Genomic DNA, 27,958 nt, shown 5'->3' on the forward strand with positions numbered 1-27,958 from the left:
CTCAACCCAGTGCCCATATGGGGTGCCGGCACTGCAGGCGGTGTTTTACCCGCTATGCCACAGCGCCGGCCTCAAATCTCATTTTTTTAAAGATAACTGATTATAAATGTTAATCACATACAAAATACTTTCACAGCAATATCTGAACTGGAGTTTTATCAAATAGCCAAAGACAAATAATCAAATACTATAACCTATCCAAGTTGAAATATAAAATTAATCATCCCATATTTGTTTTCTATGTCATTCTCACATAGTGCATTTCTATGTCATACTCACTGAGTACATTAATCTATTGAGAGACTTGTTAAATAAGAGCAAAAAATAATTATAGGAAAAAAGCAATTATATTGCTTTACTGATAATTCAGTTGGATTTCATGATGATTATTTAAGAAATTGAGAACTAAGGCTTCGGGGAGGATATATTTAAAAAAATAGTCTATCTTTTGCTTTTACAAGGTCTCGTTAGAAAAGACTCTAGCAGGGGCCTGCGTTGTGGCACTGCCTTTGATGCCAACATAGGCGCACCAGTTTGAGTCATGGCTGCTCCACTTCCTATCCAGCCCCTAGGAAAACAGCAGAAGATGGCGCAAGTGCTTGGGCCCCTGCCAGTGGAATGATATAGAAGATATGGAGATATGGAAGGAGTTCCAGGCTGTGGTCTGGCTCAGCTCTAGCTATTGTGACCATTGAGGTGTGATCCAGCAAATGGAAGATATTTCTGTCCCTCTTTTTTTTTTTTTTTTAAAGATTTATTTATTAATTTGAAAGTCAGAGTTACACAAGGAGAGAGGCAGAAAGAGAGGTCTTCCATCCGATGGTTCATTCCCCAGATGGCCGCAACGGCCAGAGCTGTGCCAATCTGAAGCCAGGAGCCAAGAGCTTCTTCTGGGTTGCCCACATGGGTGCAGGGGCCCAAGGACTTGGGCCATCTTCTGCTTTCCCAGGCCATAGCAGAAATGCTGGATTGGAAGTGGAGCAGCCGGGTCTCGAACCGGTGCCCATATGGGATGCTGGCACTTCAGGCTAGGGCGGTAACCCACTGAGCCACAGCGCAGGTCCCTCTCTCCCTCTCTTAACTGCCTTTCAAATAAAGTTTAAAAAAAAAAAGAGAGAGAGAGAGAGACTCTAGAAGTCCCTTGGGTGAACCTATATGAAGTTATGCAGGACTGACTGACAATATTCTTTAAAATGTCAATTCATCAAAGAGGGCATTGTGATGCAGCAGGTTTAATCTCCCACCTGGGATATCCCATCCCATACCTGAGTGCCTAATATCAGTACCTCCACTTCCAATCCAGCTCACCCTGAGAGTCAGTAGATAGTGATCATTAAAGTGCTTGGGTCTCTACTTCCCATGGGGGAGACCCAGATGAAGTTCTAGGCTCCTGGTCTCATCCTGGCCCAGCCCCAGCTTTTGCAGGCATTTGAGAAGTGAACTAGCAGATGGGACGATCTCTCTGCCTCTTTCTTTATGTGTTTCTGCAATTAAGTAAATAAAAATTTCAATTAAGTAAATACAAATTTGTTTCAAAGTGATTGAGCACCAAATCACCAGGAGGACAGAATTGAGAACCTTTTTTTCCACTGTTCTTAGATCTCAGGCCCCAATGTTTAGACCAGACACAACTCACCTTCATCCTCAGCACCGTCGACTCTTGCATCAGAGACAGCAACAGAACAGAAAGTAAGTACTCATCCTACTCCCTTATGATTTCTTAATTTAGCTTTTAATTTTCATAGTGTTAAGATGCTAATAATTTAGTTTACTTTTGCAGTAAATGTACTATCTTTAGCTTATTTTGCTGGTAATGTCAAATCAGAAATGTTGTCATTTTATGTTTTTAATGCACCAGCCCAACTACCAGAATTAAAAGTTTTGAGATCTTATTTTTTTCAGACATTTTATACTGCTTTCTAGGTGCTTACTGTCTTCTTAACTGCCTCTTTATTTTAACCTCAGATTAGAGATACTCCTAAAATATGGTGGCCAACCTTGCATTTGGATCTCATGTGAATTCAATGGTCATTATTTATTTTTGCCTGTAATTATTTAATCCTCATTTGACAAATATAAACATGTCTTTATATATGGGATCCCACCTTGGTACCACACACCATGGTAGGTTTTGTGGTAAAAGTAAAACAATGTACCCAATAAAAATGTACAACTAATTTTTTTTTAAAGAAGTTTTTTTACTCTTTAGTGAGATGGAAGTGCTAACCTGATTTAATCTTCACACATTCAATACATGTATTGAATTATCATACTGTGATCCATAAATATATATAATTAAAATAATAAATAAAAAGATTACAAAACAGATAAAATCCCTACCTTAATGGAACTTATATTCTATAATCATCTATATTAAATAAAGAAACCAAATATATTAAAATTGCCTGAGCGGAGCTACTTAGAAAAGAAAGTTTATTTTAGCTTAGACTTTTGGAGGTTCACTGTCCAAGATCAGTAGCTGGCGAGGCTGGAGGATGAAGGAAGGAATGATTACGTGTTGAGCCAGGAAAGATGCTCAGCTGGTAGAATCAGCTCTTTCATAGGAAGTACTTCTTGAGGGCAGTTCCCCAGTAACCAAAAGACCTTACCTTTGAGTTGCCTTCTAAATGCCTTATATCAAATCTCCATCCTTAATTCAGTAACCATTAACATTAATCCGTTAAAATTAGCATAAGACTTTGGGGCCCAAGTGCCAATTCATGGACCTTTGTTTTTGTTTTGTTTTTGACAGGCAGAGTGGACAGTGAGAGAGACAGAGAGAAAGGTCTTCCTTTTTGCCATTGGTTCACCCTCTAATGGCCGCTGCGGCTGGCTCATCGCGCTGATCCAAAGCCAGGAGCCAGGTGCTTCTCCTGGTCTCCCAAGCGGGTGCAGGGCCCAAGCACTTGGGCCATCCTCCACTGCCTTCCCAGGCCATAGCAGAGAGCTGGCCTGGAAGAGGGGCAACCGGGATAGAATCTGGCGCCCCGACCGGGACTAGAACCCGGTGTGCTGGCGCCGCAAGGCGGAGGATTAGCCTGTTAAGCCACGGTGCCGGCCCAATTCATGAACCTTTGAAAGATATCCAAACTATTATCCAAGCTGTAACATCAAAGATAACTGAGATGTCTTTAGCCTTCAAATTCTGTTTTTCTGTGAGTATGTGTGATTCCTTCTCACTTGCAGAAACATCCCAGAATATTTTTTGCAGGGGGGAGAATAAACTAGTATTTACCCTTAAACAGGACACAAAAAATAGAGGCTGGCGCTATGGCACAGCGGGTTGAAGCCCTGGCCTGAAGTGCCGGCATCCCAAATGGGCACTGGTTTGGGTCCCAGTTGCCCCTCTTCTGATCCAACTCTGCTATGGCCTGGGAAAGCAGCAGAAGATGGCCCAAGTCCTTGGGTCCCTGCACCCATGTGGGTGACCCGGAAGAAGCTCCTGGCTCCTGGCTTTGGATCGGCGCAGCTCCGGCCGTTGCGGCCATCTGGAGAGTGAACCAGATGGAAGACCTCTCTCTCTGTCTCTACCTCTCTCTGTAACTCTGTCTTTCAAATAAATAAATCTTTAAAAAAAAAAAAAAAAAAAGACACAAAAAATACAAACCATAAAAAGGATAATGCATTTGACTGTTAAAATATTGAATTTCTATAAATGAACAATATTGTAGACAAGTCATGAAACTCCCAATACAAGAAATCCCAGTGGCTCAAAAAATGAAAAGTTGTTCAAGCTCATACATCAGAAAAATGTAGATTAACATTAAGTAACCAGTTAACTTCCTTAGACAGGTAAAACCTGAAGTGTTGCACCACTGTCAGTGTTGGCAAGGATGGAGCATACAGCTTATTGAGAGAGAATTTGACAGTAGAGAATAAGATTGAAAGTGTGAATATGCCTTACACTAGCAGTTCTACTTTTTGTTGTTTACCTGGTATATTATCAGTATGGTAAAATTATGAAAAACATAATATTGAATGAAGAAGCAAGAAGCAGAATTACATGTCACTTATATCAAATTTAAGGGCATGCAGAATAATACTGTGTAATATTTAAAGGTAAACACATATAATAAAAGTGTAAAACAGGATGCATGCCAGTAGAAAAGTGGTTCTTCTGTGAAGGAAGGGAAACTGGAAACTAGGATCCAGAGAAGTACAAGAGGCCTTCAACTGTAGATGTAATTTTGTGTTGCTATAATAAATTATGAACAAATTTTTTTTCACTAAATCAAAATGGTGGGTAAATAAATACTTATTATTGTATATTCTGGACTTTTGTCTATATTTGAAATATTTTTAACAAGTTTTAAAAAATGTGTATAAACTGTATAGTCAAACAAGGTGTATGACTTTCAACAAGTTACTTGATCTTTCTTTGGCTCACTTTGTTATCTTAAAGTGGACAAAAGAAAACTACTTCATAGGGATATTGTGAGGCTTATACAAACATCTGTGGTGAAAGTGTTATGGTAAGATACTCAAATCTTGGTTTTATTTCCTTGATTATGTATTGCATAGCTGTTTCCTTTTAAGTTCTGTTGACTCAACCCTTTTTCATTATCTTTTAAACATAAGCTGAGAAGAATCTTTATTTGGCCTGATTTATTCCTCTGTTGTTAAAAGGCTTAATTAATGTGTCCACTTGGAGTAAGTATGACATATTTGTTCTTCAGTCAGCATCGGAATCTTAATGGTGCAGGAGATAGAGGAAGTCATCGGAGCAGTCATCTGGATCATCTCCGAAAAGACCCCTATGCCAACCTCATGTTGCAGCGGGAAAAGGATTGGGTCTCCAAAATCCAGATGATGCAGCTGCAAAGCACTGATCCCTACCTGGATGATTTTTATTATCAGGTAAATACTCTGCTAATTTCAAAGATAATAATCTGCCCTCTTACATCGATGAGGATATTCATTTAAATATTGGTAGTTTCTTTTGAGGTAGTTTTCAGATGGGTGAAATTGACTAAGCAAATTCTGTCCTCTTTTCAAGTTGGAGACACTACTGTGCTATGTGACTTTGGATTCTTCCAAGTAGAGGCCCTCAGACCAATGTTTTCAATTCTTTTGGAATCAATAATGTTGGTTCTTTCTGGTAAAAATATTGATAGTCTGGAGCAGTGTTTAGCCTGCTGGTCAAAACACCCATATCCCACATTGGAACCCCCTGAGTTCAGTTTCTTGCTCTGGCTCCTAACTCGAGCTCCCTCCCTGTGCTGACTTTCTGAAAGGTAATGGTAATATCTCAAATAACTGTGTTCTTGCCTTCTAAACGGGAGATTTGGATTGCATTCTTAGCTCTAGACTTCAGTCCAGGCCAACCTTCAGCCATAGCAGGCATTTGGGGCGTGAACCTGGGTAAGAGTTTGCTCACTCACTTGCTCTCTGTCTCTCAAGTAACTTCTCAAGTAACTTTTTTTTTTGCAAAAGGGGCCAGTGTTGTGGCACAGTGGGTTAAGTGGCTGCTTGCAATGCCAGCAACCCATTTTGGAGCACAAGTTTGAGTATCAGCTGCTCTAGTTCCCATCCAGCTCCCTGCTAATGCATCTATGAAAGCAGTGGAGGATGGCTCAAACACTCAGGCCCAACCACCCACATTGGAGACCCAAATGGAGTTCCAATCTCCTGGCTTTGGCCTAAATCAGGCCTGACCACTTGGGGAATGGATCAGCAGTTGGAAGACCTCTTTTCCCTCTGTCTTTCCTTTCTCTCTCTCCCTTACTCTGTCAAATAAATAGTTCTATTTTTAATGGAAAAGAACACTGATAGGCTAATTTTAGAGATATTTCCATGGAAAACCTTTGTGAAGGGTAGAAAATTTTAATAAAGTAAATTTCTAGCAGTCTTAACATTTCTAGAGTTCAAGTTTGTGTTACTGCCACTATCCAAATTAATTATTGAATGAAAAAAACAGCCATGTTTTGTTGTGTTGCGACTACAATTACCTTCTCATGTGATAGAATTACTTTGAAAAACTGGAGAAGCTCTCAGCTGCTGAAGAAATACAAGGTGATGGCCCTAAAAAAGAACGCACCAAGCTTATCACTCCTCAGGTGGCCAAACTGGAGCATGCTTACAAACCTGGTAAGATCCTGATCCCCAGGCCTGTAAGAGAAATTTGAAATGCTGTTGATGTGCTAAAATTGAGTCAGCCATGCATATAGACAGATACAGGTATTTGAAAATTACTTACAAAATACCATTGTCTTTAATAAATGCAAAGATCAGCCTTTGTTCAAGCATAGAATGAGTAGTGTGACAGAGGACCTTTCAGGCTCTTTTCTACTTGAAATTTCATAATTTTTTAAAACCTGTTACAATTTTCAGTATCACTCAGATAGGTAAAAGGGGAAGAAAGTACAGTAGACTTTTATTTTGATAATTATTGCAACAAAAAAAGGGTAGGTTAAATAATCTGCTTTTGTAGTATACTATGAATAAAGAACAGAGAAAGTAAAGATCTTTGAATACTGCTTCCTACATTGCTGAGTTTTTACTTTATTGAAAAATTTTTTATTCTTACAGTGCAGTTTGAGGGCTCCTTGGGAAAGCTTACTGTCTCTAGTGTGAATAATCCTCGAAAAATGATCGATGCTGTTGTGACATCTCGGAGTGAAGATGATGTAAGTTTAAGCAAAATTGTATTTTTAAGAATGGGTGGGCCTTCACCACTTGTTTGGGGCTCACTGAAATGAGATCAGGCATGGTAGAATTGTTTGTAGTCTAACCCAGAACTTCCGTCTGAAATGTTACAGCATTCTGGTTTTCCACAGATACGCTGTTATTAGTACCTTCATTTCTAAGGCATCCAGACTGGGCCTGGGGTGGCAGGAGTCTCTGGACTAGATAACTTTTGGTTCAGATAGCATCTACAACTATATTTCAAAAAGTTTATGAAAGGGGACCGACATTGTGGCACGTAGGCTTAAGCTGTGGCTTGCAAGGCCAGCATCCTGTGTTGGAGTGCTTGGTTCAAGTCCTGGCTGCTCTGCTTCTGATGTAGCTTCTTGCTAATATGCCTGGGAAAGCTGTAGAAGCAGTACAAGTGCTTTGGCCCCTGGTACCCATGTAGGAAACCCAGGTGAAGTTTTGGGCTCCTGGCTTTGGCCTGGAAGATGGATCTCTCTCTCTCTCTCATCCTCCTTCCCTGCTTTCCTCTCCCTCCCTCTCTGTCACTCTGCCTTTCCAATAAATAAATAAAATACTTAAAAAACAAAGTTTGTGGAGGGGTCATAGCAGTTAAAATGCCACTTGGGATGCCCACCTGTCATTGGAGTGCCAGAGTTCACATTACAGCCCCACTTGTAATTCCAGCTTCTTGCTGATGGGCACCTGAGAGGCATCAGATGATAGTTGAGTCTCTGCCACTACTTTGGAAGACCTGGATTTGCACCTGGCTTTGGCCATGGCCCTGCCCCAGCTATTACAGGCATTTGGGAAGTCTACCTGTTTCTCTTTATACCTTTCAAATATGTAATAATTAAAAGTATAAATTTAAGACACCTTGTGAGAAAAAAGGTATGTTTATTTTGGTATAAAACTTTTAAATTCATATACATCATATTTACTCCAGCTTACTGATTTAAAAATTACTGTTGGTGCTGGCACTATGATGTAAGCAGCCATCTGCAGCACCAGCATCCCATATGAGCGCCAGCCTGGCTACTCCACTTCTAATCCAGTTCCCAGCTAATGTGCCTAGGGAAGTAGCGCAAGATGGCCCAAGTGCTTGGACCCCTGCACCTGTGTAGGAGACCCTGATGAAGCTCCTGGCTTCAGCCTGGTCCAGCCCTGGTCATTGCAACCATTTGGGGAGTGAACCAGAGAATGGAAGGTCTCTCCTTTCTCTGTCTGTCTGTCTGTCTCTCACTTTCACTCTAACTCTGATTTTCAAATAAATAAATAAATCTTTTTTTAAAATTTACTGTTTTCTATGTGTTGAAGATTTTCCTGTATCTTTATATGCTGCTGTATTCTATAATTATCATTTACCTGTCTATGAATTCAGTTCAATAGTTTGTGTGTGGTTTGATTTAAGTAAACTGTCCTTTGTCCACACTAGTATTGTTTTAGGTTATTAACTTTCAGAGAGTTAAGATTCTTTTCTCATAAGTATTTTCAGAATGAATGAATGAATGAATCTAGAAATGCACACTTGATCATTTTTTTTTAACAGAGATAATAAAGAGTTCACATTGAATAGTCTTAATCTTTTTTAGGAGACAAAAGAAAAACAGGTTCGAGACAAGAGAAGAAAAACCCTTGTTATAATTGAAAAAGTAAGTTTTAAATTTGTTGAAGCAGTTAGTTTCAGATAAGTGTCAAAAGTATATGTATACAAGAAGTGGAAGCAATTGGTGTTTGATTTTCATTGGTGAATATATTTAAGTGCCTGTCGTGTAGCACAGCACTCTAGAAAGGATTGTGATACACCTCACCTTGGGCATCATGGAAAGAACACTGTAGTTAAAGTTAAAAGTACTGGGCTTTTGTCCAAGCTTGTTCAGTTATAGCTGAATAGCTTTGTGCAGGTTATTTTCTAAGCCTGATAGAATGAGGAGAAAGATTAAATTGTTTCATGTATGGATTAATTAGGTCAAGTCAGTTCACAGATATTCATTGGGTACTCCCTGGGTGATGGGTTCTATTCTGAGTTCTCAGGGTAATCAGATATATATAGGAAATTGGTTTGTAAAATATAAATACAATGGCACAAAGCCATAGAGCAGAGTGGTTAAGAGCATAGAGTCCAGAACCAAGCTACCATGCCTGTCATTTCCATTCCTGACACTGTGACTTTGGCAAGTTATTTAACCTTTGTTTGCTGCTCTGAATTTCTTCATCTGTAAAAAAGGAGATGATACTGGTTTTCTCATCGGGTAGTGCTAAGTTTAATTATTTTATTACCTTTACCTGCTAGATGACGATCAGGGAGGAGTAATGATGTTTGAGGAACTTTTTAAGTCATTTCAATGTTTGACTTTTTTTTTTTTTTTTTTAATCTCTCTCTTGAGTTTTCACTCTTTTGTCTTTATCTGATAATCCTAAACTGGGAAGCTCTTTAATGCTCTGTGATCCTGACCTAGCCTGTATTTGGCCTGCTTTTGTCTCTTCCTTAGACCTATAGCTTACTCCTTGATGTGGAGGATTATGAGAGACGATACCTCTTAAGTCTAGAAGAAGAGCGACCTGCCCTGATGGAGGAAAGAAAGCACAAAATTTGTAGCATGTATGACAACTTAAGGGGGAAATTGCCTGGACAAGAGAGGTGAGCATTGTGTACTTTGAGGAAATCAGGAGGCTAGCTAGACTCTCCTCTGAGTTTTATATTTCTTCCTTTTCCTACCATATCTGTAAGTTCTGGATCTATTCTTTTGATCTAACTCAAATTCCACTTCATATAAAGCCATTTCTTAATAATTTCCAGTCAGAAAAATAATCTGTATTCTGAATGTATTTATTATTTAGCAAATACGTGTTTAATGTTTACTAAAGACTATGCTAGGTTTTGGAGGTACAGTGAGGAACATTAATTGGGCTTTTATTTATCTATTTTTTTTATTTTTATTTTTTTTTTATTTTTTGACAGGCAGAGTGGACAGTGAGAGAGAGAGACAGAGAGAAAGGTCTTCCTTTTGCTGTTGGTTCACCCTCCAATGGCCGCCGCGGTAGGCGCTCTGCGGCCGGCGCACCGCGCCGATCCGATGGCAGGAGCCAGGTGCTTATCCTGGTCTCCCATGGGGTGCAGGGCCCAAGGACCTGGGCCATCCTCCACTGCACTCCCTGGCCACAGCAGAGAGCTGGCCTGGAAGAGGGTCAACCGGGGCTTTTATTTTTTAACCAGATTGTATTCTGGTTCATGATTACTGACATGTCCAGCCTTCTAATTTTATGTATTTGCTTTCCTACTAATATAGGAGGTATAAATATTTCTAGTTCCTTGAGATTCCCATAGAATATTTATATGCTATATACTAGTCAATTTTCCAATGAAGACTAAGCTCTTCTTTGTCTCTCTTTATTATCTCCCATTTTCTGAAAAAGACTTATTAATAATAAATATTCTGTGAATACCAAATACTTGTTTGCTGAATGCAAGCAGACTTCATCTCCTAATGGCTCCCACTCCCTTTGCCCTTTCAAGAAGACTGCTTCTAATCTAGGGCAAAGAATAACAAATACTTTCTTTTCAGCGCATCTTTTTTTGGAGTTCGGCTAATGGCACTGGTTGAATAAATGTGGTTTATCCACGTATTAGGGATGTTATGTAGTTTAAAGTTACCAAGTTTAAAATGTATAGGAGCGGAAATATTTTTATTGACATGGAAAAGTGTTCCCAAGAATATGAGAGAAAAAGTCATTACAAATGCCTATGAATTCCATGGGCCCATTTCTTCATGAAGCCAGGAGCCTGGAGCCTCCTCTGGATCTCCCATGAAAGTTGAGTGCAAGAAAAATAAAAAAAGACAAAAAAAAAAAGCGCAAAGAAAAAACAAAACAAACAAACAAAAAAAAGAAAGTTGAGTTCAGGGGCCCAAGGACAGCTTCCTCTGGCCATAGCAGAGAGCTGGATCAGAAGTTGAGCAGCCAGGACTTAACCCAGTGCCCATATGGGATGCCAGTGCCACAGTGCCGGCCCCTAATGTATAATTTTTGAAATAATTTTCTACATTTATGAAAAAAAATTCTTCTTTTTGTAAGATTTTTATTTATTTATTTATTTGAGAGGTAGAGTTACAAACAGAGGGAGAGATAGAGACAAAGGTCTTCCATCTGCTGGTTCACTCTCCAAATGGCCATGATGGCTGGAGCTGGGCCGATCTGAAGAGCCAGGAGCATCTTCAGGTTTCCCATGTGGGTTCAGGGGCCCAAGCACTTGGGCCGTCTTCCACTGCTTCCCTGTGCCATTAGCAGGGAACAGAGCCAGAAGAGGATTAGCTGGGACTCAAACTGGTGCACATGGGATGTCAGCGCCACAACCAGAGGCTTAACCTACTACTCTACTGTGCTGGCCCCAAACATTTACTTTTTATGTTTTGAGAGTTGGAGAAGTAATTCTCACTATTTAGCACTATAGATTGCTATGAAAATAAATGTATGTTCATATAGTAACAACTAAGCAAGACAAAATGAGAGTTTGTTATATTGTTCTTGCTGACCTGGTTGGTATTTTTCTTCTTGTGCAGGCCAAGTGATGACCACTTTGTACAGATTATGTGTATCCGAAAAGGGAAGAGAATGGTTGCCCGCATTCTTCCCTTCCTCTCCACAGAGCAAGCAGCTGACATTCTCATGACAACAGCCAGGAACCTCCCTTTCCTTATCAAGAAGGATGCACAAGATGAGGTGATCCATTATGAGGGACTTGTTGGCTTTCGGTCTTCATAGTTAAGATTTCTAGAATCCAGATTTCTTTTCCTCTCTGCCCTTTGTGTTGTTTTCTCTCACTTTTGGTAGTATGGTTTGATTTTTTTTTTTTTAAAGATTTGTTTATTTATTTGAGAGGTAGAGTTACAGACAGAGGGAGAGACAAAGAGAAAGGTCTTCCATCTGCTGGTTCACTCCCCAAATGGCTGCAATGACCAAAGCTAGGCCAATCCCAAGTCAGGAGCTTTTTCCAGGTCTCCCATGTGGGTACAGGGGGCCAAGCACTTGGGCCATCTTCTACTGCTTTCTTAGGCCATACCAGAGAGCTGGATTGGAAGAGGAGCAGCCAGGTTATAAACTGGTGCCCATAGGGATGCCAGTGCTGCTCACAGAGGCTTTAGCTCACTATGCCAGAGCGCCAACCCCTGATTTGATTAAAGCAGAATCTTGAGTGCTCCAGACCCATATTTCTTTTTTTTCTTTTTTTTCTTTTTTTCTTTTTCTTTTTTTTTTTTTTTTTTTTTGGACAGGCAGAGTGGATAGTGAGAGAGAGAGACAGAGAGAAAGGTCTTCCTTTTTTGCCGTTGGCTCACCCTCCAATGGCCGCTGTGGCTGGCGCATCTCGCTGATCCGAAGCCAGGAGCCAGGTGCTTCTCCTAGTCTCCCTTGCAGTTGCAGGGCCCAAGCACTTGGGCCATTCTCCACTGCCTTCCCGGGCCATAGCAGAGAGCTGGCCTGGAAGAGGGGCAACCGGGATAGAGTCCGGTGCCCCAACCGGGACTAGAACCTGGTGTGCTGGCGCCGCAAGGCGGAGGATTAGCCTGTTAAGCCACAGCGCCGGCCCAGACCCATATTTCTAAGCACATATTTGATATACGGACCATGTTTCTAAACATGAAGAAAACAACAGTTCCATCTTACTTGATGGAACTGTGAAGATATGGTCTGTATCTTTATTACTTGGGAATTAAGTAATTTAGCACTACCCTTTTACTGACTTAGAATTTACAAGGAGGAGGGCTTTGTGTCTTTAACAAGGTCCCAGCTGAATCTGACACCCACTGGAGTTGAAAATTTCTAGTCTTGATTACTTTGCTAGCTATAAAGTATCACTCATTGGACTGCTAGTAGTTTAACATTAACCTGTAGACTTAAATGGGGTCCCACAGAAATCAAGCCAATGCTTTTTAATAATTTTTGTTGTAATCTAAATTTGAAACATTATCATTAAGTTTATAAGTTAATTCTTGGTTAGCGTTTCTGTTTATCGCTGTCAAAGCACTTGATAGATTTGCGAAATTTTCACTGATCTTAGAAAATTTAAAACAAGTTGTTAAGAGTAGGATAGAGGATTAATATTAATGATTGTGAGATTCAGAGGAATAAAATGTATCAGTGTACCTGTTGGAGTAGGCAACAGGTTGAATACAAGTGATGTCAGGATACTTTATAAGTGAAATGCCATGAAAGAGTTGGAAAGTATTCTTTCTGTAGACCCTTGAAATTTTACCATCTGCAGAAATAAATGAGAAATTTAGGTCTCATCATAGGAAAAAATAAAGTAGGATGAGACAGTGCATTTTTTTAAAGATTCCAAGAATGAAAAATGGATTGGAGGAAAGTTTAAGAACGTGAATAAGAGAATACCAGACCAAAAAGTAACAGCTACTTAGAGTACATAAACTGTAGGCAATGAGGCATTTGTTCATCATTATCTCACAGGAACTCATAAATGAAAACCAGACTGGGCATGCTTTGTTCATTCAGCAAATATTTATTGAATATTTCTCTGTACCAGATACTCTTTCATGTCCTAGAAATACAGCACCTCATTCTAGATGCCAGGAGCTAGTAATACAAATTGCACGCCTTCATGGAGTTTTCCAGCTAATGAGAAACACTTGGTTAAAGCAGTAGCAATTCCAGTTCTGAGGCATAAACTGTACAAAATAATCCTGGAGTATCTCATTCTAGGAAGCTAATAGATTACTGAGGACCAGTCCAAAGGATGCACAGATAATCTTGAAGAGGCTCCCATTAGCCAAAAGTGAGATGATTTGTGTCAGAAGGAAAAAGTAAAGCAATGGATTAGAATATATCAGATATGTTTAATTTAATGAGTTCATAATTATACCGAAAACACATTGAACACCTTTGGAATTCAACTCATTATTCTGAAAATTGGTAAACAAAGGAAAAGATAGAAGCATTAATCTATCCAGCCTTTCTAATTCAACTAAATGGCATGGTTACCAGAGAGTTGATAATACACAAAGAGTTCTTTATAGAAGAATTTAGCTAAAGAATTTAGCAAAAGAAGGGATAAAATTAGAAAGTGGCCATTTTGTGTGCCCTAATATAAGGGCAACCAGTCAGTCTGGACAGTGATCATTTCTCATTGCTGACAGCTTTAGGTAAAAAACAAATGGAGAACTATATAGTGGTTGGAGCAGGCTGATAATACCTGAACCCACACTGATGCAGTCATCACTAGTAAATGGCACAACCAAGCACTGTGTGCTTCTGAGTGATGGGATGTAACAAAGCACACAGCTGTACCCAGGAAATTTTTTTCAATGCCCCTGCCACCACCAGTACCACCACCACCTCCACTCCCCATACCCCTGCAGTGAGCCCGAATCTAATCAAACCTGCAATTCTGTCAATATATAGGGGGGAAGTATAGCAGAACCTGTTAAGTGACACCATGGAGATGCAATTAGCCACATCCAAACTATGGGATAAATGCAAAAAATACAAATAAATGACAAAGGGAGCTGGGCAGTGGCACAGAAACTATTACAGATTTTTAAAGACTTATCAGCCAATTGCAGTGTATGAATCTTCATTGAGTCATGATTAGGACACATTGGCTGCTAAAAGAGACTTTTGGGGCAATTGGAAAAATCTGAATTTGGAGTACATGTTAGATGATATTAAATTTGCTAATTTTGTTACATGTGATTTTGTGAAAAAAAGTTATAGAGATGCATACAAGTACTTTTAAAGCAAATGATGTGATAGCAATTTAGTAAGTTTGGCAAAATGTTGATTTGAAGTAGGTGGGGGATACATGAACTTCCTCATACTGTTCTTTGTGCTTTTGTATATGTTGTAAAATTACCATAAAATTTTTATTTAAAGTAATAGGCCACCAAAAAAAAGGTCTACTTTGAGTTCGTGGAAGCACTGTTGATTTTATGTTTTATAACCCAGTTTTTCTTATTTTAACTTTTCATTCTGGGCCACTTGGCAAAAAGGAATGGATCACTAGAAGGTTAGAATTTGACAGACTTGGGTTTTGTTTCTGGCTCCTTGCTATGTAACTGAACACTTAAGTTTCTGATCACTTAGCTTCTCTAATTGTGAGAATTGGCTAATCATATCCATTTTCTCAATGAGCTAGGTAAGATACAACTAAGTCTGAAAATACTTATCACTAATTCTGGAACACTCTGAATTTATTCTGTCATACAGTGTTTCTCACGATGTATTGAAATACCAAGTCTTTCCTACTTTACTTTAGATCTCTGAGGGTTTGTGTTCTGTTTACCATTTGTTATCAGCTTCCAGTGCCTGGTACTTTGTAAGGCATTTAAATATTTGTGGAATGAGTTAAAATACTGTTTTAGCATGAACCTTTTTTTTTTTTTTTTGACAGGCAGAGTGGATAGTGAGAGAGACAGAGAGAAAGGTTTTCCTTTTTGCCGTTGGTTCACCCTCCAATGGCCGCTGCGGCCGGCGCATCTCGCTGATCCGAAGCAAGGAGCCAGGTGCTTCTCCTGGTCTCCCATGCGGGTGCAGGGCCCAAGCACTTGGGCCATCCTCCACTGCCTTCCCGGGCATAGCAGAGAGCTGGCCTGGAAGAGGGGCAACCGGGATAGAATCCGGCGCCCCGACCGGGCAACTGGGATAGAACCGGGTGTACCAGCACCGCAAGGCGGAGGATTAGCCTGTTAAGCCACGGCACCGGCCAAGCATGAATCTTTATATGTATTAAAAAGTGATTTTATATCTTTGATTCATGCGTGTCTTGGCATTTCCATTGCAAATATAGCGATTTAAAAGTTTCCAGTAGATACCTTTGAACCCATTGTTAAGTTTCTAGTCATATCTGCTAGAATTGTCACCTTTTCCTTAAATATTATCCAGGTGACAGCTGCAGCCATTGTTGAATGGCAGTTGGTCACAGCTGCCAGGATATAATGCTTTGTTTATATTTTGTAGGTGCTGCCATGCTTACTGAGTCCCTTCTCTCTCCTCCTCTATCATCTTCCATCAGTGACTGTCACCAGCCTTCTGCAACAGCTAATGAACCTACCTCAAAGTGCACCTGCACCAGCACCCTCCAACCCTCACCTCACTGCTGTGCTCCAGAACAAGGTAGTGTTTTCCTCTTATATTACTGAACTTTATAGCTATCTGAGTTTAAATTATAGGTGAAAATAATGTCTGCTATGGCTGTGGTAATTTGAACCAAAGGCTTCTTTCTGTCAGGAGTTATATTAAGCTCTTAGTAACAAGCTAGAAATATAATTTTATGTATTTCATGTGAAATACATCTGGTATAGTAGTTCAGTATGTGTCATCGGGGATCCAGTTTTTCTTCCTTGCCCTTCTTTGTAACATTTTCTAAGGTAAACTCCAAAAGGTGGATTGGAGTCCCAGGATACTTCAGCTCCCTTTCAAAAAAGACCCATTGTAGTTGTGATTTATACAATACATGAATATTGGTGTCACTGTTTGCATTTTCAACCTAGCCAATTGAGACTGTTTCCTGTTTTTACTCCTGAGTAAAAATTTTGTACAGTTGAGTCTCTAACGTATGTTGTTAAGTTTTAGTAGCCCTACATCTATTTATCCTTTTTCTCTTTTATTTTATTTATTTATTTTTTTTGACAGGCAGAGTGGACAGTGAGAGAGAGAGACAGAGAGAAAGGTCTTCTTTTGCTGTTGGTTCACCCTCCAATGGCCGCCGCGGCTGATCCGAAGCCAGGAGCCAGGTGCTTCTCCTGGTCTCCCGTGGGGTGCAGAGCCCAAGCACTTGGGCCATCCTCCACTGCACTCCCGGGCCACAGCAGAGAGCTGGCCTGGAAGAGGGGCAACCGGGACAGCATCCGGTGCCCCGACTGGCATTAGAACCCGGTGTGCCCGCGCCGCAAGGCAGAGGATTAGCCTATTGAGCCTCGGCACCGGCCTCCTTTTTCTCTTTTAGACTCCTGCTAACAACCTCTATTTCTGGGTAAAACTGTCCTTTTATAAGGATGTTTTTTAAAGATTTATTTATTTATTTATTTGAAAGTTAGAGTTACACAGAGAGAGGTCTTCCATCCGCTGGTTCACTCCTCAGATGGCCACAAGGGCCAGAGCTGCATCAATCCGCAGCCAGGAGCCAGGAGCTTCTTCCAGGTCTTCCACGTGGGTGCAGGGGCCCAAGGACTTGGGCCATCTTCTACTGTTTTCCCAGGCCATAGCAGAGAGCTGGATCGGAAGTGGAGCATCTGGGACTCAAACCTGCGCCCATATCAGATGCCGGCGCTTTAGGCCAGCATATTAACCTGGTGGGCCATAGCGCTGGCCCCAAGGATTTTTTTCTTTGAACCCTAATCAATCACCCTTTGTACAGTTTCCTAAGTTGTTGGTGGTTTTTTGGTTTTTTTGTTATTGTTGTTTTTGTTTTTGTTTTATTTATTTGAAAGACAGAGTTAGAGTTTCCATCTGCTTGTTTATTTCCCAAATGGCTGCGACAGCCAGGGCTAGGTCAGACCAAAGCCAAGAGCTTCTTCTGGGTCTTCCACGTGGGAACTTGGGCCATCTTCAACTGCTTTCCCAGACACATTAGCAGGGAGCTGTATCTGCAGTGGTGCAGCTGGGACTCAAACTGCCACCCATATGAGATGCTGGCATCACAGGTTGTCGGTTTACCCACTACACCACAACATTGGCCCCTTAACACCATTTTTATTCGTTCAGAACATCTTAACTCTATTTAATGTTTTTTTCTTTTTGTTTACATGAATTTGAATTTTCTATATCAAACTTTGTCTGAGTTTGACTTTCCTGCTTAATCCATTTTGGTTCCAAGTGGGAGGAGGAGAAGAAGCCAGTTCTCATATTATGGCAGGGAAAAGTCATCTTTTCCTCTCAGGGTGGACAGCAGAGAGGACTGCTGAACACTGACATTCCATTGCCAAGGCTAAGTTCTGGCACCACTGCCAGAGTGCAGCCTGGAGAGACAGCCTCTCCACTCAGAGTTGTCTGCTCTTTGCCTGGTTTCACGGAGAAGCCCAGCATTGAGTTTATTTGATAGTGCAGCTCCCATCAGACGTCAGGACCCTTCCACAGTGGTGAAGGAAGTTTAGCTCTACTGTTGAGTTTGATTCCCTGTCTTTTTTTCTAGTTTGGCCTGTCATTGCTCCTCATCCTTCTGAGCCGTGGGGAAGACCTACAGAATTCAGACCCTGCTGTAGAATCAACGCAGAATAACCAGTGGTCAGTATGAAGTGGTTTCTTCTTAAAGTTTAGGTTCTTTCAGATAATCTGGTTTTTTTTTTTCTCATATTGTTATGGGTTTTCCCTCAGGACTGAAGTGATGTTCATGGCAACACGAGAACTCCTCCGGATTCCCCAAGCAGCCCTGGCCAAGCCGATCTCTATGCCCACAAACCTAGTGTCCCTCTTTTCTCGCTATGTTGACCGGCAGAAACTGAATTTGCTGGAGACAAAACTGCAGTAAGTTTGAAACAAGAAAGTTCCTATCTTGTTACAGTTGGCACTTTAGAAGTTATGATGGGGGAGGGGCAAAACTAAATTTGGTGGAAGATGTTAAAGACTTTTACTAAATATGTATCTACTAGTTGTAAAGATTTTGGGTACCACAGTGCCCTCACAGAAGTTGACTACAATACTAAATCGTGGGTATTATGTTATAAGAATTCTAATAAGAATGTAATTTTAATGCAAAGATTGCCTTCTGTTTAAGTTATTTATACAAACAAGTTTCCTTTCTCTCTTTCTTTATACCCTTAGGCTAGTTCAGGGGATACGATAAAAGATCTCCAAATGTGTCCTGTACCTCCTTGTGGCTGCCACCTGCACTGCTGCCATCAACCAATGGAGTGTTTTTAATGAGGGAGGGAAGGTAGCTTATTGCCCAAAGCAAAGTCTTGTGGGATCAACTCCTGGTTCCAGGGGTTGTTTCCATGTGCCAGGTAGTTCCCCACTGCTCTGTGAAATTTGGCTGGGTGATACTTCTGCTGGTTTCTTCTTTACCTTCTGTGTTACAATTCTGCATGTCCTCCTTTTACTCAATTCTTCTCAATTTTGCATTTTCTTTGCCCTAGAGACACAAATATAATATCTCCCTTTTCCCCAACATCACTACTACAATTCAAATTAGATTATAGCCTACCAAAGGATTCCTTCCCTCATCCTATTCAAATCTCCTTTTATTGTCCCATATTAATATGACTATAGGAAAACCAAGTAGAAATCAAAACATAGAAATATATATACATAAACTTACCCCTAAACATACATTAATATGGTCTCCAGAGGGTCCTTAAAGAATCAATTTTAGATTGAAAAATATTTAATTGACACATACCTCCTCTAAACACAAAACCAGCTGATGTATTTTTAATCTATTTCTATTCCTTCTTTTAATTAATTTTATGGGTTCTATTGGTTTCCATAAATACAGGGTTGTAGCATGTTTAATAAAATCAGAATTCATAATTGGCTGATGCCAACCTCTAGGCTGAGAAGTCCTTTTTCTCCTCCCACCTTTGTTTCCTTTGTTTGGTCCTCTTTAATGGAAACAGCACACGGTTAAGCCTTTTTCTTGCTACAACTACAGCATACTTGAGCCTGTCCCCTCAAGTGCATTCAAGATCACCAAGATGATCCTAACTTAAACCTGCTTCTGCAGTGTAGCTTTTTGCACACTCACCCTGTCTTCCTGAGACTACTTCTGTAAGCCATGCTTTTACTTTTCTTCCCCATTTTCAGTTGATGCCATGGGAGAAAACCTCAAATGTAACCATGGAAGCTAAGTTTTACCTGAGTGCTCTTCAGTTTCCTCTACACGATGGGCAGACCTGCTATCCTCGCTATTCTATCTCACCCAAGTCCCATTCCGAGGCAGCCAGGGGCCTGGGTTTGAATTCTAGCAGTGAGGGTCTTCCATGATCTTTCTCACTTACCTACCCCTCTCCTGTTCAGCAATCAACTAGGATAAAGAGTTTTGGTCCCTAGTGATTATAAGCCCTGAAGAAAACAAAAACATTAATTCTAATTACCATCCTGATCTACTTTCTGCTGTTCTTACTTTTTCGAATGTAGTAGGAGGGACAGGCTATGACATTTAAAGAGAATAAGTATTTTGCACATACATGTATTGTACAACAGTAAAATCCTCTATGATAGCCAGCTGCCCCTGTTCTCCATCTCCATTTTTCCCCTTCTGAAGCTCCAGGCTCCACCAGCTGTTCCCCCAGTGACATTGCCTAGACTTCCTCCACATTGTCTGAACTTGCCATTAGGCGCCTTTCCTACCTTCCCTTCACACTGATCAAGTGAATACTTGATTATTATTTCTTCCTTACTGTGCTTTATCTTTTTTTGTTTGGTTCTAATTAAAGTAAAAGTTTCTAAATTTACATTTTTATAGGGTATTGTAAATAAAAACAAATTGTATACTTGAAGAAAATGTGTGCCTGCATTTCTACTTTTATTTTTTACTTCTGACAGTGATTTGTAATGTGTTTCTATCATATTTGGATACAGACTGGAAAGCTTCTTGATACTGAAGATTGATAAAGATATTATCACTTAGTTTTTTACTTTTTATTTTTGTTATAAGGAAGGCATAAATATTATGTCTAAAAGCTGAGATGCTTTTCTTTCCCTCCCCGACCCTGTTTTTTGTTTTTTTGTTCTTTTTAATTTAATGGATAGAGAAATCCCATATCCACCTGTTCACTCCCCAAATGCCCACAACAGCCAGGCCAGGCCAGAATTAGGAGCCAGGAACTCAATCTGAGTCTCCCATGTGGCTGGCAAGTTCCCAAGTACTTGAGCTCTCACCTGGTGTTTCCCAGGGTATACATAGCAGGAAGCTGGAATTGCAAGTAGAGCCAGAACAGAGGTAACACTCAGACCCAGGTGCTCCGACGTGGGAGCAGGCGTCCCACAGCCGCGCCTTAACTGCTGCAGCAGTGCTCATGTCCTCCCCCATCCCTCCATGTAAACTACAAAGCAGAGTTACAAACTTTAGTAAATATACTATGGTTCATTTTCTCCATCCTATCTGTAAACATAAACAAATCTCCCCTGAGATTTGTTTGGTTGTTGTTTATTTTCATTTTATTTGGAAGGTGTAGATCTTTTATTCACTGAATCACTTCTCAGTGGCCACAACAGTCAGGTCTGGGCCAGGCAAAAGCCAGGAGTTAACTCAATCCCCGGGGCTGACGATGTGGCCTAGCAGGTAAAACCGCCGCCTGCAGTGCTGGCATCCCATATGGGCACCAGTTTGAGACCCAGCTGCTCCACTTCTGATCCAGCTCTCTGCTATGGCCTGGGAAAAGCAGTAGAAGATGGCCCAAGTCCTTGGGCCCCTGCACCTGCATGGGAAGACCCAGAGGAAGCTCCTAGCTCCTGGCTTCCAATCAGCACAGCTCCAGCCATTGCAGCCAATGGGGTGTGAACCATTAGATGGAAGACCTCTCTCTGCCTCTCCTCTCTGTGTAACTCCGACTTTCAAATAAAGAAATAAAATCTTTTTTTTAAAAAAAAAAAACCTCAATCTCTGTCTCCCACGTATATGATAGGGACCCAAGTACTTGAGCCATCTCTTGCTGCCTCCCAAGGTGCCCATTAGCAAGAAGCTAGAAATAGGAGTAGAGAAGTCAAGACTTAAACCCTGGCATTCTAATAAGGGATACAGCTGTCCTAAGCGTGTCTTACCAACTTATTTGGCATGCCAAATGCCCGCACTTCCAAAACTTTAAGCAACTTGCTTTGTATTTAGCTGCTCTCATGGATAATACTCCCTTAGCTCTTAAAGCACACCTACTCAAAAGGGAAAAGGCCACTGTATAAATGTATAAATTTAATTACTTTAGACTTAAGTATCATTTTTATACTAAAATGCTCAAAAAGACAACGAACAAGTAGATAAAAGCCAAAAAAAAGTTTAGTATGGGAAAGAGGGAGATAATTTAACATTGGGCTCCTACTTACATAAAGCTTAATTTTTCCTCAGCAGGAAATGTGCTCCTTAAGGCTAAATTGCTTGCCTTGGGTACACACCTAGTGGGCAGCAGAGCAGGGGACTCATACAGGATATTATTGCTGTGAGGGAATAAAATTATCTTCAAGTAAAAGACTTATTCTCACTTCTTAACATAAATGAACACCAAGTGTCATTAGGTAAATGCTTTTCGTGTGGACTGACCCAGTGTTTCCCCTGCATTCCCCCAAGATCAGATTCAGAATGTCTGAAGTGAGGAAGACTTCAGCAGTGTAGCCCTTAGGTTTGAGATAGGTGGTGAAGCTCTGAGAGAACAGTGAAGACCCACTAGTGGGAGAACCAAGGTAGGAACTCACCTGTGTGTGCACTCTTTTATTGTGCTGCTACAACTTGGGCAATACAAGCCCTAGACCAGAAAATGTATGTTTTCTGTGAGGAAAAAGACTAAGAAATAAGTGCTTCTATTTTATGACTATAACAATAGTTTACACTAACAATACTAATTGATGGCTGGTTGAGTCAGAGTATGTATCAGATAAAATTCAAGAGGCTTTTAAAAATTATTTTCTAATCTTACAGTAACCATTCAGGGTAATATTAACTTCCCTGCTCATAGATGTCAAAAATTATCAACTTAGGCGGGGGTACTAAAATAATTTACAATATGGGACAGTTAAAACAGGCATCAATGTTTGCAATCTTACATAAGAAAAAAGACCCAGGGGCCAGCATCCTGGCATATCCCACATGGATGCCGGTTTGAGTCTGAGCTGCTCCCCTTTTGATCCAGCTTCATGCTAATGGCCTGGGAAAAGTAGTAGGGCCCAAGTACTTGGATCCCTGCCACCCATATGGGAGACCCAGAGGAAGCTCCTGGCTTCTGGCTTTGGATCAGCGCAGCTCCCACTGTCGCGGCCAATTCGGAAGTGAACCAGTGGATGGAAGACTTCTCTGTCTCTCCTCTCTGTGTCTCTGACTTCCAAATAAGTAAATAAATCTGCAAAAAAATTATTCATCAGGGCCAGCCCTGTGATGCACAGGTTAAGCCACTGCCTGCAGCACTGGTGTCCATATGAGTGCTGGTTTGAGTCACAGATGCTCCATTTCTAGCCCCCTGCCACCCATGTGGGAGAACTAAATGTTGTTCCTGGTTTCATCCTGACCCAGCCCCAACCATTGTGGCCATTTTGGGAGTGAACTTGTGAATTGCAGAATTACCTGTCCCTCTTACAACTCTGCCTTTCTTTTTTCTTTAAGGAAAGATTACAAAGCAATTATACTCATCACAGCTTTATTTAAAAAATTAGAACCTAAGTGTTCAACATCACAATAATCTGTCAGACAACAGAAAGGCAACATAATCACAGAAAGTCTTTAGGCAAAGAGGAAAATGCATATATATATGTTTTGAATCCAACTTTTTTTAAAGAAATATTTAGTGCTGGTGCTGTGGTGCGGGTAAAGCCATTGCCTGTAGTACTAGTATTCCATACAGGCACCGGTTCAAGTCCCAGCTGCTCCACTTCTAATCCAGCTCCCTGCTAATGCACCTGGGGAAGCAGCAGATGGGCCCCTACACTCATGTGAAAGAGCTGGAAGAAACTCCTGGCCCTTGGCTTCAGCCTGGCCCACCCCCTGTTGTTGCGGCCGTTTAGGGAGTGAACCAGCAGGTGGAAGATCTCTCTCTGTCTCCCTCTCTCTGTAACTCTGCCTTTCAAATAAATAAGTAAATCATATATACATATTCATACACACACACACATTTGAAAGGCAGTTACAGAGAGACACTTCATCTGCACGTTCACTCACCAAATGGCCACAACAGCCAGGGCTGGGCCAGACCAAAGGCAGGAGCCTGGGACTCCATCAGTCTTCCAGGTGGGTGGCATGGATCCAGATGCTTGGACCATCTTCCACTGCCTTTCCAGGAGCATTTAGCAGAAGCTGGATTGAAAGCAGAACGACCAGGACTCAAGCCAGCACTCCGGTATGGGATGCCAGTGTCACAGAAAGTAGCCTTAACTCACTGTACCATGGCACCTGCTCTTTGAATCCAGTTTTTTTTTTTTTTTTTAATTCATTTATAATGAAACCCAGAGAATATTGGAAAGAAGTTTACTGATACCTATCTCCAAGTTGTAGAGTTATGGGGAACTTTCTTTTCCTTTTCAGTTTGTATTGCTCATATTCTTAGAGAAAATTTTTTTTAAATTTTTATTAATATAGAGAACAGATTTCATGTATTTCATAGATAGAGTTGTGAGATAACCATGCTTCTCTTCCTCAGTATCCCCTCCTTCCTTCTTTTCTTTTCCTTTAATTTTTGCAACAACAATTTCAATTTACTTGATTATCACAAGCCTAATATCACTAATTATAGTGTTCAACAAGTAAGGGCTGTAAACAAATAGCAAAATGTCACTTCCATTCTTATACATCGCCTTTTTGTGTTCCATGTTAACTACCACATGTCAGAGAAAACATGATATTTGTCTTTTTGAGACTAGCTTATTTCATTATTCCAGTTGCATTCATTTTGTTGGGAAAGGCAGATTTCATTCTGTTTTATGACAGCAGTATCCCGTTGTGTATATATACCACATTCTCTTTAGTCATCAGCTGATGAACATCTGAGTGGATGCCATGTCGTAGCTATTGTGAACTGAGCTACTATAAACATGGGAGTACAGATAACTCTTTCATATGCTGACTTCATTTCCTTTGGGTAAATTCCCAGAGAAAGATATTCTTGAAAAGTATTTTTGAAAAAAGTAATTACAGAGGCCAGTGCTGTGGCGTAATGGGGCTAAGCCTCTGCCTGTGGCCTTGGCTTCCCATATGGCACCAGATCATGTCCCAGCTGCACCTCTTCCAATCCAGCTTTCTGCTGTGGCTTGGGAAAGCAGTGAAAGACAGCCTAAATGCGTGGGCCCCCACACTCACCTAGGCGACCCAGAAGAAGCTGCTGGCTCCTGGCTTTGGATTGGCCCAGCTTTGGCCACTGTAGCCATTTAGGGAGTGAACCAGTGGATGGAAGACCTTTCTCTCTTTCTCTCCCTCTCTGTAACTACCTCTCAAAGAAATAAATAAAAAATTTTAAAAACTAATTATGTGCAAAAATACTAAGAATATAATGTTCAGTAATAAACATGTTCTGTGTATGTATACAATCTGGAGAAAAAATATATGAGAAAAAAGGGCCGGCGCCGTGGCTTAACAGGCTAATCCTCCGCCTTGCGGCGCCGGCACACCGGGTTTTAGTCCTGGTTGGGGCGCCGGATTCTATCCCGGTTGCCCCTCTTCCAGGCCAGCTCTCTGCTATAGCCTGGGAAGGCAGTGGAGGATGGCCCAAGTCCTTGGACCCTGCACCCACATGGGAGACCAGGAGAAGCACCTGGCTCCTGGCTTTGGATCAGCGAGATGCGCCAGCCGCAGCAGCCATTGGAGGGTGAACCAGCGGCAAAAAGGAAGACCTTTCTGTCTGTCTCTCACTATCCACTCTGCCTGTCAAAAAAAAAAAAAAAAAAAAAAGAAAAGAAAAATATATGAGAAAAAAGAATGCAATTGAGGATGAACAAGTGCAATATTAGCCTTTAAGGGAAGGGTTGTGAAGAATTTTTGTGTGTAGATGATTGTTCCTGTTCTTCCATATTTTCCAAATTTGTGTTCAATTTGAGTATGTATTTTATTATAATCAAAAGTTATTCTCTAAAAGCTATTTAAAATACTAGCCATCTATTTCTAGTGAAAACCTAACTTCTAGCAAGGCTAAAATGTCTAATCAAATTGTGCTTGACTTTGGAGCCATGCAATTGACTGCATAGCAGATGAATATGCTAGGAATCTGAAAATGTTGTGATTTTCCTCAGCATTGTGGTCAGTTACTCCATCATGAACATTCAAGATCATATGCCAGTTGAAGGTGGGAAGAACCCCTTTAAATAAATCCAAGTTGCATGTTCCAGTAAGCCTCTGTATTTGTATTAAATTACATTTTTTCCCAAAATGATGGCTGAATCAACAAAGCTGTGCTGTTAAACATTAGAATAAGACCAAGACATGACTCTGAATTTGACAGACTTCTCATTTTCTGGAGCACTGAAGGCCATTGCATGAGAAATGGGGAGACTGAAGGAGTCTTTTCCTCTCCTCCCAATTATGCTTAAATACACTGGTAGCATGATACTTCAAAAAAAATGTGATTCTTAGGAAACAGTTCTATAATCTGAGGATTCACTGTCTTAAATTACCTAATAGCATTGTTTTGACCTTTTTTCTTGCTTTTTTCTTCTAGTACTGTTTCGACCTTCCTTCTTGCATAAGATAGGTAGTTGCAAATAGATTGCATGTCTCATGACAGGCTTTGCTTTTTATTTTGCAAATGTTGCACATAAAGCTGTCCTAAGAAACTTATTTATCATTCAAGGTGACTCTCTAGGCTCCCAAGTTAGCTGACTTCATTCTCCAAAGCAGTATTAACCAAAGTTAGACTTGAGATCTGAGAAATATCTAGAAGGGAGCTAGGTAATCAGTGATATGTGTATTTGCCTGTAGTGGATATAAAATCTTAAATTGCCTAGACTGTGCCAGTCTAACTAATGAGAAAGAAATTTGCATATAACAGGGAAAGTATCTCAAATTCCATCCCCCAGGAAAAGCACTACCAATCACTTAGTTATAAACCACTGCTAAGTGTGTTATCCTCCAAGTAATTTCTATAGCATATGCATACAAAGAATTACAAATGTTTTAGTCTTTTTTTCCTAAACATCTTGTTATATATACACAGCTAGCTTGTTCTTTTTGACAATTGTATAATGTTCTATCATGTGCAATTGTGCTGTAATTTATTATTTAAGTGCTTCCCAGTTAATAGATTCAGTCTTCAAATACTTTTTATCAGTCACCATCATTCTTCCAACACTGAACCAAGGTAAACCTACAAAAAGACCTTACATTTCTATGGCTTTATTGTAGTGTACAAAGAACACACATTCATTTTCTAAATCAATCCTCTTTATAACCTTTTGAAAGGATGAGTAACAGTGATTGTATGTTACCAAAACTAGATCAGCAAGAGCATCCAGCTGATAAGGACTAGCACTTTAAGCTCCATATCTGGTGTGCTGGCTTCAAGAAGGCTCCTCTTCTTGGACACATGGTTTCTGTAGGAGCAGCTGAAAAGCTGTAAGTGTAAGCCTTGAATATCACAACTGCAAAGTCTTCTGATTAGATTTTGATGTCTTCATTTTCATTATATTAATCAGTTGCCTCTCAGAATGTCAAAAGAGGCCATTCCAGCTGTAGTTATTGGGACTAATTGCAACATGGAAGGATCAGAGTCACAGATGCAGCTGTCAACCATCCGTATGGACCTTTTAGTTTAAATATTTTGGAAGAACAAAAAAAAAAAAAAAAAAAAAACTTGCTTTCACTCTTCCTCCCTCCCAATATTTTGAAGTGTAGTTTTTATATTGTATATATTCAGTCACAGGTGATTGGTTTGTTCATTAATTTTCTGCATTAATATGTGAACTCCACAAACAAAGTAGTCTGTCTTGTTTACAGCTGTGACTGAAAACTCAGTACAGGGTCAACATCTAGTAGGCTGGTCATTAAATAAATAGGTTATTCAAAAACAGCTTAAAGGGGTGATGCAGAGAACAATGCTTGATGTAATAAAGATGTTTATTACATAAGGCCAATTTCAAAATCCACTGTCACCCATTTTATCACAACCACCCCTGGGTCAGGGACAATTTGATAATAATATAGATCAGGATAAGTAATGATAAAGACCAACAGCCCCTGTTCTGGTGCAACTTACACTCTGAGGGTGACACAGTGATAGGGTCTGAGAAAAGACCAAACTAGAGTAACGGAAGGAGGCCTGTGCTTTAGACAGAGTAGTCAGGGAAGGCCTTGATGGGCTGTGACGTTTAAGCAGACACGTGAATGATGAGAAAAGGACAGCACGTAAAGGTTTATGAAGATAGTCAAATCCTTGAGATGAGAATGAGGAATTCCTTGAGGATTCAAGGAATGATAGAAGGTCAGAATCACTGGAGTAAAGGGAGTGAGGCAGCAAGTGACCAAACACAGCTTTGAAGGCATTTATTCTCATTGCAATGGGAAACCTTTTCAGAGTTTTTAAGGAAAAAAAATGCTTTTATAAATACATAGAGGTGGAAACACACATGAATGGGGCTGTTTTAATCTACTTTCTATAACTATAACAAAACGATTATAATCTACTTTCTAAGTAAATCTATAAAGCTAAATAAATTTAGCTGTTTTAATCTACTTATTATATAACAAAATTCCTGAAGCTGG

The 27,958-nt window shown here is 40.4% G+C and overlaps 1 protein-coding gene across 3 annotated transcripts in view; it reads left to right on the top strand.

The window, feature by feature from the left end:
• Positions 1-27,958, top strand: part of PATL1 (PAT1 homolog 1, processing body mRNA decay factor) — a 107,070-nt gene that overhangs the window by 17,312 nt on the left and 61,800 nt on the right. For 2 of the 3 annotated variants that reach the window (XM_062196077.1, XM_062196078.1), the window contains 10 exons: positions 1,600-1,689; positions 4,677-4,857; positions 5,964-6,087; positions 6,529-6,626; positions 8,223-8,282; positions 9,123-9,271; positions 11,190-11,349; positions 15,598-15,753; positions 17,771-17,862; positions 17,953-18,102. In XM_062196077.1, coding sequence (XP_062052061.1) covers positions 1,600-1,689; positions 4,677-4,857; positions 5,964-6,087; positions 6,529-6,626; positions 8,223-8,282; positions 9,123-9,271; positions 11,190-11,349; positions 15,598-15,753; positions 17,771-17,862; positions 17,953-18,102 — 1,260 coding nt within the window. Of the gene's footprint in view, positions 1-1,599; positions 1,690-4,676; positions 4,858-5,963; positions 6,088-6,528; positions 6,627-8,222; positions 8,283-9,122; positions 9,272-11,189; positions 11,350-15,597; positions 15,754-17,770; positions 17,863-17,952; positions 18,103-18,399; positions 20,071-27,958 lie in introns of those variants that run through there. The other variant, XM_062196080.1, reaches the window with a different exon arrangement.

Source organism: Lepus europaeus, chromosome 7, assembly GCF_033115175.1.
Source record: "Lepus europaeus isolate LE1 chromosome 7, mLepTim1.pri, whole genome shotgun sequence".
In the NCBI taxonomy this organism is placed as follows: Eukaryota; Metazoa; Chordata; class Mammalia; order Lagomorpha; family Leporidae; genus Lepus; species Lepus europaeus.